Source organism: Mastigoproctus giganteus, chromosome 12 (genome assembly GCF_048544385.1).
Source record: "Mastigoproctus giganteus isolate SK-2022 chromosome 12, ASM4854438v1, whole genome shotgun sequence".
In the NCBI taxonomy this organism is placed as follows: Eukaryota; Metazoa; Arthropoda; class Arachnida; order Uropygi; family Thelyphonidae; genus Mastigoproctus; species Mastigoproctus giganteus.
In genome coordinates, this window is record NC_143586.1 from 32,951,798 (window position 1) to 32,968,741 (window position 16,944).

Sequence of the window (16,944 nt, forward strand, 5' to 3'; positions counted from 1 at the left end):
GTTCCTTTGTAACCAAATCATAGTATCCAATCAAATTTGTCAGACAAGACTTCCCCTTAACAAACCCATGCTCTGTGTCTGAACTATTACTGCAGTCTTGTCTAGGTGATCCTGCATCAGTTCTTTAATCACTGAAATCACTGACTCCATTATTTTCCTTGGAATATAAATGTGAGAAGTTAAACTAACAGTTCTATAATTATTTGTGTCACCCTTTGATGTTGAATTGGGGATACATTTGCACATCTAGACAGTAGAAACCTGACAATAGAGTCGGTACTCTATTGTTGGGGAGACGGAATATATTATGCAAAAACGATAGACGGTATGTCGGCCAGGGGCAAAAGTTCATAATGTTGTAGAGCAGATATCTTTTAAGAGCACAAAAGGTGATATTATTGTTCACACATTGGCACTAATGACCTTAAGAGTAGGAAATCTGCAGATTTACTTAATAAGTACAGGTCAATGCTGAAAAAAAGTTGCGAGTTAGGGTTAAATTTGAAAGTGTCCACAATTCTGCCCAGACACGATAGGAAGGATATATGATGAGAGCCTTGTCAATCAATTCGGCACTGGAGAGATTGTGCAAGGCTCACGGGTTAGAATTGTTTTCAGTGTGATCTGTGCTTGCTAACAGGAGAGACTGCTTCTACAGGGATGGGATATACTTAAAAAAGAAAGGGTGCAAGAATATTTGCTGATGCTATTGAGTTAGATGGGTCGGAAAACTGCTAGATTTGGGGGATTCACAGACTAAAAGATTAACGGTAGCCGCAGGCAGAAGCAAAAGTAATTCTTGCACTGCTCCTATTGTAATGAGCAGCAGCCTAGAGAGCAAGTTGCTTGGGATTTCAAGAGCTGCTGCGAGTCGTCATGAAGAATAAATACATGGGCTGTATCAGAGTAACTAAGAGTAAGAACAAGTGCATGTATACGTGTATACTAATGCTAGAAGTATAGTAAATAGAATTGATGCATTCGAAGTGCTAATTAAGACATCAAAGGCAGATATTATTAGGATATCAAAGACATGGTGTCACACAGATATAAGCAGTGCAAAATTGGAATTTGGGGGTACAATGTGTACAGAAAGGACAGACAGGGTAGGAAGCGAGGAGGGGTTATGCTTTTAGTTAAGAAACACATAAAATCTAAAGAAGTGCATCCAGTTTACACGGGTGGACAGTGCAATGTTCAGTCTGTTTGTTGTGACATAAACACTGGGAAAGGGAAAATGATAGTAGAAGTATGTTATAGGCCTAATGACTCTGATGAGTACAATGAACAGTTGTGCAGAGAAATAGAATGGGCCAGTAAATCAGAATGTCTTGTAATGGGGGATTTTAACTTTTTCAGATATTGACTGGAACTTGTGGATTGGCCACTCGCATGCTAGCAAGACTTTTGTGGATTTATTGGAGGATTGTTTTCTGCACCAACATGTTCAGGGGGCAACCAGACAGAGTAATACCCTTAATCTGATTATCAGCAGTGATTATTCATGTATTAAGAATTTGCAGATAAAGGAACCAATAGGTGACAGTGCTCACAATGTACTGATGTGGGATTTACTTAAAGATGTAACTACCATCAAGGGTAAAGGGAAGGGTTTATGTTTTCATAAAGGTGACTACAGTAGACTCAGATAGTTTTTAAATTTTATACAGTGTGACCAACTGATGTTACTGATGGTGAATTCTAAGTGGGAATTCAACGATGAATTCTAAGCCTTCAGGGACTTAATCTTAGAGGTTACTAGGCTTTTCATACCAACTAAGCAATACTGTTCAAAGTTCAGGCCTAAATGGATGCCGGATGAATTAATGAGGCTTGTGACAGAGAAGAAAAATGCACGAGATGCATATAAATTATCAGGCAACACAGAAGCCTATGGCAGATATAAGCTAGTCTGTAATCAAGTCACAAAGGAGGTTAGGTAGGCGAAGGCAGATTATGAGAAATCCTTGGCAAAGGACGCAAAGAAAAACAGCAAAATTCTTTAAGTTCTTTACTTATGTAAACTCTAGAAGGAAGAGGATGAATCAGATTGGTCCACTTAACATAGATGGTTTGACTGTTGGTGATCCTCCTCAAATACCTGATAAACTGAATGAGTATTTTGCATCTACATTCACACATGAGGAGTTATTCAAGGAGGAGAATGCCAGATGTTCATCAAACTCTGACAGGGAGCTAAGTGATTTTGTAATAACTGAGAGCAAAGTGGAGGAGAAATTGTTGATGTAAAACATAAAAAAGGCATCTGAGACAGATGGAATATTTCCAGTTATAATGAAGGAGGCAGCAAGGGAAGTAAGCAAACCCTTATCCATAATTATGAGAGCATCCTCAGAGTTCAGGAGGAGATCCCTGTGGACTGGAGATGTGCAAATGTATCCTCAATTCACAAAGGGGGTTCAAAGGGTGACACAAATAATTATAGACCTGTTAGTTTAACTTCTGTTCCAGGGAAAATAATGGAGTCACTAGTTAAAGAGGTGATACAGGATCACCTAGACAAGACAGCAGTAATAGTTCAGACACAGCATGGGTTTGTTAAAGGGAAGTCTTGTCAGACCAATTTGATTGGATACTATGATGTGGTCACAAAGGAAATAGATGCAAAAAATAATTTTGATATTATATACTTGGATTTCAGGAAAGCCTTTGATACTGTTGCACATGGAAGACTGCTATACAAATTATGGCATTAAGGGCAAGTTACTGCAATGCATAAAGGGATGTTTGAGTGGGAGACAGCAGAGGGTGGTAATAAATGGACAATGCTCTATGTGGACTAATGTTATTAGCGGAGTGCCCCAGGGTTTGGTGCTGGGCCCATTGTTTTATGTATTTATCAGTGATATTGATGAAGGTATATCAGGCTTAATGTCTAAATTTGCAGATGATACAAAGGTTGGCAGGGTTATTATTAACATTAAAGCTAGTATGCTACTGTAACAGGATCTAGAAAAGTTAGGCCGATGGGCTGAGAAGTAACAACTGCAGTTTAACATTGAAAAATGCAAAGTACTGTATATGGGTAACAGTAACTGAAGAGAAATGTACCAACTGTGTGGTATTACACTCAAGGAAGTGGAAAATGAAAAATACCTGGGGGGTAATCGTGCAGCCAGATATGAAGTTCTCTGAGCAGTGCAGATGGGCTGCCAGAGCAGGTCATAGATTTTTGTCAATGATATATAGGAATTTTGCTAGCAGAGGCAAATAGGTGATTATCCCTTTGTATAAGGCAGTGGTCAGACCACACCTTGAGTACTGTACAGGTCTGGAGGCCTCATTTTAGGAAGGGTGTAGAGTTGCTAGAACGAGTACAGAGAAGGGCAACAAGATTGGTGAGAGGAACAAAGGGCTGCGCTTACGAAGAAAGGCTTAAGTTCTACAAGTTGCAGCATTTGCGAGGTGTATAAAGCCTTGAATGGTTTAAGCAGGCTCAATGCTGACGGGATACTTCCACTTTCTCAATTAAGAACCTGAGGGGGCATAGATTCAAATTAAGGAAAGACATTTGTAAAATAGATGTGTGGAAATTTTCCTTAGCCAGTGGGTAGTTAATTGCCGTAACAGACTTCCATCTGTTGTTGTGGAAGTTGATAGCTTAAATAAATTTAAGGCCAGAATAGACAAACATTTGGAGCGACTGTATTGGTGAAATGTGGAGGAGTTTTTTTTTTTTTTTGGGCGATGCTGTATGAGCTTGCTTTCTTGCATCATATCCCTCAACTAATGTTAATGTCCAGTCCGTGGGGACCTCCACTGAATCTAAGGATGCTCTCATAATTATCGTTGAAGATTTGCTTACTTCCCTCGCTGCCTCCTTCAATATAACTGGATAGATTCCATCTGCCTTAGGTACCTTTTTTATATTTAACTTCAACAGTTTCTCTCCACTTTGCTCTCCGTTATTACAAAATCATTTAGCTCCCTGTTAGAGTTTAGTAAACTTCTATCCTCTCCTTCCTTACAATATTCCTCATATGTATATGTAGATGCAAAATGCTCATTGTTTGTCAGCTATCTGAGCACGATTATCAACAGTCAAACCACCAACATCAATTGGACCAATCTGATTCATCCCTCTTCCTTCTAGAGTTTACAAAGTAAAGAAGTCTGTTTTTCTTTGCATGCTTTGCCAAGGATGTCTCATAATCAGCCTTCTCTTGCCTAACCACTTTTGTGACTTGATTACAGACTAGCTTATATCTGCCATAGGCTTCTATGTCACTTGATAATTTATATGCATCCCACCCATTTTTCTTCTCTGCCACGAGCCTCATCACTTCATCTGACATCTATTTAGGTCTAAATCTTGAACAGTATTTCTTAGTTGGCATGAAAAGCCTAGTAGCTTCCAAAATTAATTCATTTAGGATTCATTGTTTTTAACATCATCAGTTGATCCCACTGTATAGAATTTAAAAACTATCTGAGACCACTGTAGTCATCTTTATGAAAACAAAAATTCTTCCCTTGGAAGAAATGAGATCTTCCAAGATGATAATGCATCATGTCATCATGCACACACTATGTGCGATTGGTTTGAGGAACATGGTGAAGATATCACCCATCTTGATTGGCCTCCAAATCGCCTGACCTCAATCAAATTGAACACCTGTGGGATATTTTGGAACAGTAGGTGAGGAATATGGGCATGCAACTGTCATCTATTCTGACACTGTGGGAAACCTTGCAGGCAGCATGGCTGCAGATCCCTGCCATCTTCAGACATCTAGTGGAGTCAATGCCTAGATGAATAGTGGCTGTTATCCATGCAAATGAAGGCCCAATTTAGGTAAGTGGTCATAATTCGGGGATCACGAGTGTATATGGCCACATTACAGTTTTTCTGTGTTTCATAACATATGCTCATTTTATACATCATCATCACAAACTGATTTGAAACTTCTTAATGACATGTTCAATGAAATTTTTTTTTTCTCTTTTTTGACATCATGTTACTGGAATTTTGGTACCTTGTTCCAAAATGCTGTATCTACAAAACTGTTATTTTTGTGATCAGCAAGGTTAAGATCCTATGAGTGGAAAAAAGAATTAAATTCAACGAAATGATTAAGTGCTTGATATGAGTATATCAGATAAAATCCCAGTCATTTTTCTGTAAATGTTCAAATTGCAAACGTCAAAGCCATAAATGGTAAAGCTGAGCTGTACATGTTTTTTTTTTTTTTCTTCTTTTTTTTCTCTTCATTTTAGTTGTTTCGTCAGTTCCAATGAGCTGGTCCCAATAGAGGATATGACCCATTCTTTCCTCATGCTTCCCCTTTTTCTCTGTTCTTTGCCTACAGCTGAGAAATGCACTCAGCTTCATTCACGCTGCATCCTTATCCTCTCTTGCTTTATTTTTAACACTCTGAACACTGTCTTTAGCATTTTACTGTCAATTGCAAGTGTACATGCATAGAAGAATATAATGTTCTACTCTCCAAGAACATAAGGTTCACTGCTGACTTGTAAGTGCACCAGTATTGCTGTCACCCTTAGCTCTTTCACATTATTAAGATATCTTAACTTAATTTTAACCTTTTATATTTTACTTGTTTTTTTATTTATATTATGTTTTTATTTTTTTATTTTTAGGAATTGGTCAAACTGTCTGAATCTGATCCAAGAGCTTTAGACCTAGTTGAATTATTGGTGGATGATAGTAAGTACTTTTTAATAAGTTATTAAATTCCACTTCAGTTGTAAATTTAGGAAGGAAGAAATTTACGCAAAATAAAAATAATAAACAGTTTTCTCTAAGATATTGAATTGTGGCCATCTAAAGTAGGGCAGATTTGTTGTTGTTTCAGAATTTGCATAAATAAAATTGAAATATAGACAGTTCATAACTTACCTCTGAGCAGAAGAAGGTATTTTGATGTAAATTTGATATTAAAATATACATATATATTTGAATAAAAGTTCAAGGTTAGTTACAGGTGAAGGAGCTTTGCTACATAATTTAATTTATATCAAAAATTTTATTTAACCATATATTTATAATATCATACATACAGTATTACAGATACAGATTTACAGTTTCTTACAAAGAATGAGGTACATCTGTTCAGAAGTAGACAAAAATGTCCAACTGACTGATTCAAAATTCGAGAGTAAGCAATGTACTTAAGCCACTGAGTCTTACCATATTCAGTGATGCTATCCTCAGTTCAAGAATAATATCAATACTGTGAGCTCCAGAATATCAGTTCTATGACTTCTCAGTCACTCTCATCCCAGGGAATACAAATCAACATGTTAAAGCCAAGTTCAGTCTTAATCTATGTATTAAGACTAAATACTGCATCAAGAACAAGTTCTCATAAGTATTGCGTTAGTTCAGAAGACTGGAATCACCAAGAAGGGAATCAAATGCACAACACTAAAGCAGTGTCACCATTTCAATCTCCGATGACAAATTCTTATATTACTCAATTTCCATTGCTTGTATAAGCCATAAAATCTAAGTTCAGTCACCCGACAAGAGAGAGAGTCTTGTAACACTTGCATGTGAATGATTAGCATAAAACAAAAGAAGCTTGCTCTTTCCAGGATACTTGTACCTTTAAGCTTAGAATTGTTGTCATACCAGTAATGGTCCATGCTAGGAACTAGTTCTCGCCTTACATCAGTTTAATCTATGTCAAATTTCATTATTATCACAAGTTAATTTCTAATCCACACAATAGAAGTGCTCAATACAACCCATACTTTGTAGGATATACTTCTGATGTTACTAAGCATCTGTTTCTCGTTGCTAATTTTTAAGTATCTATGATTAACTCTTGATTTTTTAAGGAGTCCTTATGTGCTGTAATGTAATAACTAGATCGTATGTATAGCTTAGCTTAATTTTCAGCACTCACCTCATAGTAATGCACTTAGCTGGTGGAGGGTTTTACCACATACATAGTGGTTATAGGATTCTAATACTTTACAGGGATTATGGGTTTAAAATTAAGTTATGGGCTATAAAATCACTCAACGTGTTAAACAAAAAGATTCCCACCAATTTCTCCCCCATTTGGAATTTAGCACGTATTAAGTTTCCACGTGCACTGAAATGCATTTCGGGAACCCAACCCATATATAACACAAGCGCGCTCTCTTCCCCCCCCCTCCACTATAGCTAACTGAAGACGAGGAAACTCGAAAGTCGCTCGTGCGCAATTATTAGCTTATATTTTCCTTTATTTTTTTCTCTTCATTTAATTTAATTTAATTAGGCAACCATGGAAGGTGCACTTTCCTTTCTTAAAAATTTTTATAGCCCATAACTTAATTTTAAATCCATAATCCCTGTAAAGTATTAGAATCCTATAACCACTATGTATGTGGTAAAACCCTCCACCAGCTAAGCGGATTACTATGAGGTGAGTGCTGAAAATTAAGCTAAGCTATACATACGATCTAGTATCTATGATTAGTAGTTCATCCTTAAAATCACTGATTTAAAAAAAAAAAAAAAAAAAGGAAAATTACTTATGACAGGAGCTAACGTATATGACACATGATGCTGACTCTGTTTTGCTTCCACTTCTGCATATAAAGAAATATATTTTTCAAACACTTGTAGTGGATTGTGAAACTATGAAATCATAAGCAGTTGAACCTTGCTAGTACAATTATGCAAACGATTCTAAAAGAAAAGTATGTAAAATGCATACATTTAAAATATTTAATATTCAATATTTTATAAAATATTGAATATTATAAAAACTAAGGTCATATTTTGATCAGAATTATCCAAATTTATAAAGAAATACCAAGAAATTCAGATAAACAGTGCCTTACCTCCTTGAAAATTTGTTATCTAATGTTATCTTTGTTATGCTTTCACTTGATAGTTTGGCTATCAAGTGAAAGCATTGGAAAGCAAATAATGTATTAAGTCTAAACAAGCTTGGCTGCTTGTCTAGACTTAATACATTATTTGCTGTTCAGTGCAGGTAACAATAGAAGAAACCTGCTTTCTGATGAAGACAACAGGCTTGTTTCTTCGATTATTAAAATATTCCCTGTCTTCTGTTATGCTACATTCAATTACATTCTCCGTCTAAAAAGACTATTATAGTCTTTTATCCTATACAGGTTAGTAACCACTTATCTTTCATGATTAGGCCTAATGATAGGATCTAATGTAGAATAAAGAAACTACCAATTATTGAGCATTTCTGTTGTGTAGGAGTTTATTTAATGTAATACTTTGTGCACAATGAAATTCACTTAATAACTACAGTTCATGTGGTTTAATTACTGTTATTTGCATTTTAAATTAATTCAAAAATATCTTTAGATTTGGATAAATAGATAGACAAACTTCTAAGATGGGATATGAAATTGTGCTAAAGTAAGAAATGGGTAAAATAATATTATATAAAATTATTAGAATATCTTAATTACCTTTGATTAGATAAATATGATATTATATTCTGTATAAATTATTTGGAAATTTATATTATTGGATTATTTCAGAGTACAGTGTAGAGAAATCTCTGCCACTACTGTTTGCCTTTCTGGACTATGATGCCAATCTTAATAACATTGATGCATGGAAGAGTTTAGCAAAGATATTGATGAAGATATTGCAATAGTAAGTTTACAGTTTTTACTATAAGTGATAATGTGTTATTTTTAGGTAAAAATTATGAATATCTCTGAAAAGCAGTTAATCTTTTAGTGAGTGTGTCAAAAAAGTTAAATCCACAGACAAGTTATACAAGGTCATCAATCATTATTTTGGGGGGGAAGGCAAGAAATAGTGCACTCTAAAATTTTATTATATTATTATATCTTAATTCTGACACTATATTAGGTAATAAGAACAAATAGTACCTTTAGTAAAAGTATTGTTATTTAAAAATAAAAAAATAAATAAAAATTCCTGACTGCATTACATCTAAACTTGAAGGCACTGAAGTAGGCAAAATTTTAGAAGAAACCTCTGTGGGAAATTAACATGGGTGTTATTTTTTGTGAAACATGTGAAGTTTTTTTTTTTATGGCTATACTTCTCCAATTAAAGAATAATCAATGATGCAGATCAAAGCTGAAGACCATACTTGAGGAACATTTTAATTTGCAAGATTTTTTGGTTGCTAGGATACAATAGAGTTCTTGCTAGAGGGTTAATGACTGTTTTCATTAAGTGACTGAATTTCTTAGATACATATACAGGGTGATTCACTACCAGTGCGACAAACTTGCAGCAGGTGTAGGGGGCACAAAGACGAATCGGAATCACATAGCATTGCAGGGTCCGAAATGCCTTTGTCATGCGGTAGAGGACGTTGAACGAGAGGTCGCATGAACAGCAATCCCGCTGGAAGTCAGCATTCGCGAACCGTTTCTGTTGAAGGAACCAAGTAGCAAAAGTCCTCCAGAGTGGATAATCTGCAGGCTCCAATGATTGGACGCGTTGCAGATGGTATGAACTCATTTGGTTTGTTGACAGTATCCTCCATACAGTGGATTGGGAAATACCCAATCATTGGCCTATCGCTCGAGTACTCGTACTCGGATTGCCTTCTGCAAGGTAATTAATTCATGGTACCTCTTGTGGAACAACCAGTCTCACATAACCTTCTGTACACACATGCGAAAATTGTAGGGAGGAGCACGCCCGTGCGGGAAACGTTCCTGGTACAAGCGCAGAGTGGTGTGCCCGTTACAGTCCGCAGCTCCATATGCAAGGTGCATGTCGGCCAGTTCAACGTTTGAATACTCGTCCATCCTACTGCCTAGGGAACCGGTTTGCAAATGCTGACTTCCAGTGGGATTGCTGTTCACGCGACCTCCTGTTCAACGTCCTCTACCGCACGACGAAGGCATTTCGGACCCTGCAATGCTATGTGATTCCGATTCGTCTTTGTGCCCCCTACACCTCCTGCAAGTTTGTCGCACTGGTAGTGAATCACCCTATATAAATACCAAACATAATTATGAAAGCTAAAGCCTACTTACAGATCAATATGTAAGTAGGTTACCCAACTTTTTTTTGCAAGAAATTGATTTTAGACAAAAAAAGAATAGTATAAATGGAATATGTACTCACTAGCAAAATTAGAAAAACTTTTACAATTGGCATCAACAGATAGTTAGTGCCATATGGTACGCAAATTTAAGTTGTCACATGGTATGATCACAAGTTCTTGGTATCAGATAAATACCGTACACTTTACTGAGGCTTCTCAGCTGATCCAAAAGGTGTTATTGTTGGAGCACATTTTGCAGGAACCAAAAATGAGAAAAACAAAAGGAATCAAATGCAACAATCTTATGGAGAAGCAGCTCTAAAAGTAAAGGAAAATATGCAGCAGAAATTCCTGTAGTTTTGCTCTTGGTGCTTCAAGAAACAAGACTACCTGATTTTAAAGTGAATTGTGCATCAGAATAGAAGGTCCAGTATGCAGCAGATGACTGGAAAATTCAATTTAGGCAAAGCAAGATACATTTCCTACCAAACTATGTGGCAGGAGTTAAACAATCTGGGATTTAGTAGTCATGTGCCTATACAAAAGCCACTTCGTTTTGCAAAAAATCAAATGATTTGATTGGAATAGTGCTGCCACCACCACCACCACCAAAAATGGACTGTGGAACAAGATCATATGGTGTGACAAGTCTCAGTTGACATTTTTTTTTGTGCCAATGATAGGGTGAAAGTATGCTGTGAACCTCATGAATCTATACATTCAGCCACCCAATGATAGTCTGGTGTCATGATATACCCCATATCATGCTAGAGGTGGTATCATGATATGGGGTATATTCTGTTGGTATGAACTTTACTCTGCAGTACTTTATTTTCACCTGGATTGCAATGGATTCTTTCAAGACTGCAACACAACTATCCACCATGCAAAAATTGCATCTGAATGATTCAAGAAACATTCCCAAGATTTCCAACATCTACCCTGTCTCCTAATTCCCCAGATCTGAATCCAATTGAGAATATCTGGGATATGTTGGAAGCAGCAGGTCAGCTTGTTTTCTACTGACCACAATACATCAGCCAACAAATACAGCCATTCTCCGACTTACGTAATATGTGACGTAATTCGACTTTACGTAAGTTTTTGCCGGCTGGTGCAAACTTTAAAAAATCATAGAAATGTATTTTGCATCCCATAGGAATAAATGGAGGTATCGTGAAAATATCATAATGTGAACCCAATAGCACACCGTTTTTTTTTTTTTTTTGGTAATTCATTCCAAGACCTCGGAAGTTGAAATTTTCACTATATAACTAAGCTGTTTATCTCTCTAAAAGATCATTTTTATAATGGAAATTGCACTACACTTTCATCGTTATCATATGTTCCATTATAAGAATCAATTTTGAATGCCTTTTTGATATTTTTCTAAAATACATTTCTGGAGATCACTTCCATACAACAATAAAAACAATTTGTACTTTCCAATTGATTGGGCTTTTCTGTTAGTGCATATAATTATAAATGGGTAGTAAACTCAATCTTATTGCATTTGCAATAATTCCGATAACTGGAATTATTGGGTAGTTTAATAGGTTCAAGCATCATGCCGGTTTCCAAAACAGTATGCAAGGAAATTTTGTGATGTGTTGTGAAAAAACCCCTTCTAAATCTCCACAGCCCTCAACTTCTGCAGCGGTATGCTTATCAGCTGGAGAGTTAATTCTGGCAATGATGCTCAAAAGATAAAACTTGCTGATGTTATGCCTGTCTCCTCTCTCTTTTTGTAATTTTATAATTTTTGTAATTCTGTACACTTTTTGTAATTTTTCCTGTGCCTGAGAAAAAAATTGAATAATTCTATTTATATGTTTGTCGAACATTTCTTTTTTGCTTCCATCAAATTCAGTGCGCATAGTTGCGAGTGCAGAAGTTCCCTAATTGCTTATTTAGGGAAACTCTGACTTGCGTAGCGTTCCACAGAATGCAACCCTTATGTTAATCAGGGAGTGGCTGTATCTTGATAGAAGAATATTCAAATCTGGGTCTAGACTTCCTGAGACACCTAGTGGAATTCATGCCACAATGTATACGAGCTGCAGCTGTAATTCAAATAAAAGGTGGCCCTTCTAGATATGAATAAAGATTCTAATTTTTTTGGCCAGCAAGTCTATATGTTTTCACAGTTAATAAGTATACACAAAGTAAATTAAATTTCAATAGCAAAAGCTTAATTTACGGTACTCACCTTGGATGATCTGCAGTTGTTATTTGGGTGAATAAATGACTAAATTTTTGGGTTTGGGTAATTTAAAGTTAAGTAGATTAATTTACAGGATGGGAATAAATTAATTGAAAACGGAATTAAAATATGTGCAAGGAAGCAGAAGTGCACAACTCCATCCCTGGTTGTCATGGAGAATTAATTAATTAAGAACTCTAAAATATGTAAAACAGATTTTGTTTTGTTAAAACGTCTTCAGTTGACAAAATTTAGTGGAGAGAGAACACGTGCTGTATTTTAAAGAAAATTTTATGTTCCCGTGATGCAATTTGCGACATGCAGAAATCTCAAATGTGTGAGATTCCAAACCAGGGAAAGGTTGGAGGGTAGTTTTGCATTTATAATGTTTAATTTAGAATAGTGATGGAATCATTCTATGATGAGGGCTTCTATTGGAGAATTTTGTAACTGGTTTTTAGTTTTACTGTGGTAATGGCTGAATCGACTAGGGGGGGGTTGTGGGAATGCACGTGTAATGTGAGCTCGGTACTGGATTGTCCTGTTCTGAAACTGTTATAGTGATAATATGCCTTGTATCAGAAGTTTTAGTGGAACCAAATTTTGTTGTAGTACTTCCAATATAGCCAGCATTGCAATTTTGTTGACATTCTATAATTATCTAATGTATACACAAAGTAAAACAATAATAAATAACATTGAAGCTAATTAAATATCTGACATTATTAAGGAATTTATTATACTCTCATTCAAGTGTCATTATTTTATTTATTATTTTTTTAAGTCCAGTCCCTACACAAGTAAATGTAATGAAGTACTTGTGGAAGGATCGAGCAGCCTTTTGGCTAAAGTACCAGTTTGATCCCACAAGAGCAAAACTAGAAAGTAAGGAAGATGGCAAACTAGCCTTAGAGAAAGTGAAAGTTCTGGGTGTGCTAAAGATACATTATACTGGTATGTTTTTACATTTGTCTTGGTCTTTATGGTATAATTTTCTTGAATAGAATAAGTAAAATTAATTACTTGTCAGTTGAAATTTAACAGGATTATGTACTGCTGTTTAATGTTCAGCAAGTTTCTTAATGTGTGATTATCAAATAATGAAAATTTATTAACATAAAAGACTCTTAAAAGAAGATTATATGTCAAATAGTATAAATTTATTGATTTCTGTGTGTTTATTTTAATTTGCAAATGTATCCTAGACAAGATATGCACACTTTTCCAATTTTCTGGCAAGTTTACTGCTGCTATTAGGCAGCTGTACTCCTATTTAGCATGTTTATCATATGTCCAGCATGTGCTTACAGCAGCTTTTATGTGATTTTCAATTGTAAATTGTTGATTCTAATTATTTTTCTTTAATAATACTTTTCAAAACATGCACCTTATCTCAAGATTAATTTCTTTTCTGTGAGTGTTGTTTTCTCCAAATGCATCAGATATCGAACACTTCTATGGGGAAATAGTATATTTCCATTTTATAAGTAAAGAAAGTTTATTTCTTTATTTCTAAAAGCAACCTTACCCACTTAATGTCCTACAGATTGTTCATTAAATCAAACATTATCAGATGGTACTTCGTTTTTGTATTTGTGAACCAATTGTGCATTAACAGTATTTAATAGCAGCTAATTTGTATAAGTATACAAGGATGATAGCTTGACTATCATATCTTGTATACTTATATAAGATATGATAGATATGACTTGACTTGAGATATGAAAGCAGTAACTAAATTAACACATTCTTTCCTGAGGCAGGAATGGGAGAATTTAAATAAATTACTTGTTTTTCTTTAAAATTCAAATTCAGAAATGTTTCACATATGAGTCTTTCTTATTAGAGCTTAGCCAAACACTAATGATGTACACACCATTAGGTTTGGATAAGCTATATAATAATATTCAGTTTCTTGACACTGATTTAATTTTATTAGCCTAAATATTACAGGAAGTAGCAGTAAATTAAATTAAATTATCTACATTCTGGATTATTATTAAATTTCTGTCTAAGTATAATTAATGTAGCCTGACTTACACTAAAGAATAATGTCAGAATTCTCATTAAAAAGTCCCCCCCCCCCACTTTACAACTTCTTCCATTTGAAAGCTAATTAATATTAAAAATTTGAACATTCCTGAGTTCTAAAATTTGGCTGTATAGTTATAGTGCTAGTTTAATGAAATTTAAATTAAGGAAATTAGGGAAACTATATATAAAATGAGAAAAGGAGATGGTACTTTAGCTTTGAAGTAAAAAAAATTATTCATTGGAAAAGAAGATTAACAGAATTAATCAGCAAACAAAACAGATGCTATTAATTCAATAACTATACAAAATTTTTTGAATATACAAGAAATGGTTAACAAGTGATTAATTACCATTACCTTATCTTGTTACCTGACATTACAGCCACAAAGATAACCCAACTTTGCACAGCCTGCACTGCAGTGCAGACTATGCAATCACCTTTGCACTGCTGAATCTAACCAACAACCAAACAAAAAATGGAGAAGAGGAGACTGCAAGCACACATGCAGCGGGTGTGGCAAGACCGCTGAACAAATTCAATGGGGAAATCACCAGCAGATTCCTGTGTATCATTGACATGACACTATGAGCTACTCTTGCAGCCTGTCTAGACTGCTCAGAAAACTTCATATTTGTCTGCACAATTATTTCAGGTCCTGAGTATAGTACCACCCAGTTGGTACGTTACTCTGGGGTTACTGCTACCCATATGCAGTACTTTATATTTGTCAATGTTAAACTTCAGTTGCCACCTCTCAGCCCATCTGCTCAACTTTTCTGGATCCTGTTGCAGTAGTGTACTATCATTATTGTCATTAACAACCCTGCCAACTTTCGTATCGTCTGCAAACTTAGACATTAACACTGATGTACTTTCATCAATATCATTGATAAATACAGAAAACAACAATGGGCCCAACACCGAACCCTGGGGGACACCACTAATAACATTAGTCCACGAAGAGCAGTATCCATTGGTTACTGCTCTCTGTCTTCTCCCACTCAACCATCCTTTTATCTATTGTAGCAACTTGCCTTTAATGCCATACTGCTCCAATTTGTATAGTCTTCCATGTGCAACAGTATCAAAATCTTTCCTAAAATCCAAGTATATGATATCAAAATTATTTTTTGTATCCAGTTGCTTTGTGACCATATCATAGTATCCAGTCAGATTTTTCAGACAAGACTCCCCCTTAACAAAGCCATGCTATGTCTGAACTATAACTGCAGTCTTGTCTAGATAATCCTGCATTGCTTCTTTAACCAGTGACTCCATTATTTTTCCTGGAACAGAAGTTAAACTAACAGGTCTGTAATTACTCATGCCACCCTTTGATTCCCCCTTTGTGAATTGGGGATACATATGTATATCTCCAGTCCATGGGGACCTACCTTGAATCCAAGGATGCTCTCATAATTATGGTTAAAGATTTGCTTACTTCCTTTACTGCCTCCTTTATAATAACTGGATAGATCCCATCTACCACAGGTGCCTTTCTTATGTTCAATTTCTCCTCCACTTTGCTCTCAGTAATTACAAAATCATTTAGCTCCTTGCAAAAGTTTGATAAGCTTCTGGCCTCTACTTCCCTACAGGCTTCTTCATGTGTGAATGTAGATGCAAAGTACTCATTCTGTTTGTCAGCTACTTCAGCAGGTTCATCAGCAATCGAAACGTTGATGTGGACCCTGTTGTTGGAGTCAAATGGACCAATCTGACTGATTCCCTTCCTTCAAGAATTTACATAAGTAAAGAAGTCTTTACATCCTTTGCCATAGATTTCTCGTAATTTGCCTTTGCTTGCCTGACATCCTTTGTGACTTGATTACATACAGACGATCTTATATCTACCATAGACATCTGTGTTTACTGACAATTTATATTTTTCCTTCTCTGCCACGAGCCTCATTAGTTCATCTGACATTCATTTGGGCTTAAACCTTGAACAGTATTTCTTAGTTGGTATGAAAAGCTTAGTGGCTTCCAAGATTAATTCCTTGAATGCTTCTTCCCATTTAGAATTTGCTGTTGGTAACATCATCAGTTGGTCCCACTGCATAGAATTTAAAAAATCTCTGAGACCACTGTAATCACCTTTACGAAAGCAAAAACCCTTCCCTTTACCCATGATGGTAGTTACATCTTTCAGTAAATCCCACATCAGTACAATGTGATCACTACTACATCATGTTTCCTTTATCTGCAGATTCTTAATGCATGAAGAATGACTGCTGATAATCAGATCAAAAGTATTACTCCCTCTGGTTGCCTCTCGAACATGCTGCTGTAGAAAACAATCATCCAATAAATCTACAAAAGTCTTGTTAGTTCAAATGAAAATAATAATTCTTAGTAAAAATCTGTTCAAAAAAAGCTGTGAATTAGGGTTGAATTTGAAAGTGTCTACAATTCTGCCCAGACACGATAGGAGGGAGTATATGATGAAAGCTTTGTCAATCAATTTGGCCCTGGAGAGATTGTGCAAGGCTCGAGAGGTAGAATTTTTCTCAGCATGGTCTGTGCTTGTTAACAGGAGAGACTGCTTCTACAGGGATGGGATACACTTAAATAGAAAGAGTGCAAGAATATTTGCTGATGCTATCGAGGCAGTGTTAGGTGGGTCGGAAAACTGCTAGCTTGGGTGGGGGATACACGGACTAATAGATTAACAGTAACCGCTGGCAGAAGTGATAGTGATTCTT

The 16,944-nt window shown here is 35.8% G+C and overlaps 1 protein-coding gene across 1 annotated transcript in view; it reads left to right on the forward strand.

The window, feature by feature from the left end:
• Window positions 1-16,944, forward strand: part of LOC150076864 (TATA box-binding protein-associated factor RNA polymerase I subunit A-like) — a 141,215-nt gene that overhangs the window by 109,174 nt on the left and 15,097 nt on the right. The window contains exons 10-12 of the mRNA XM_090385705.1: window positions 5,623-5,689; window positions 8,503-8,620; window positions 12,989-13,158. Of these exons, the coding sequence (XP_090241831.1) occupies window positions 5,623-5,689; window positions 8,503-8,620; window positions 12,989-13,158 (355 nt within the window). The remainder of the gene's footprint in view (window positions 1-5,622; window positions 5,690-8,502; window positions 8,621-12,988; window positions 13,159-16,944) is intronic.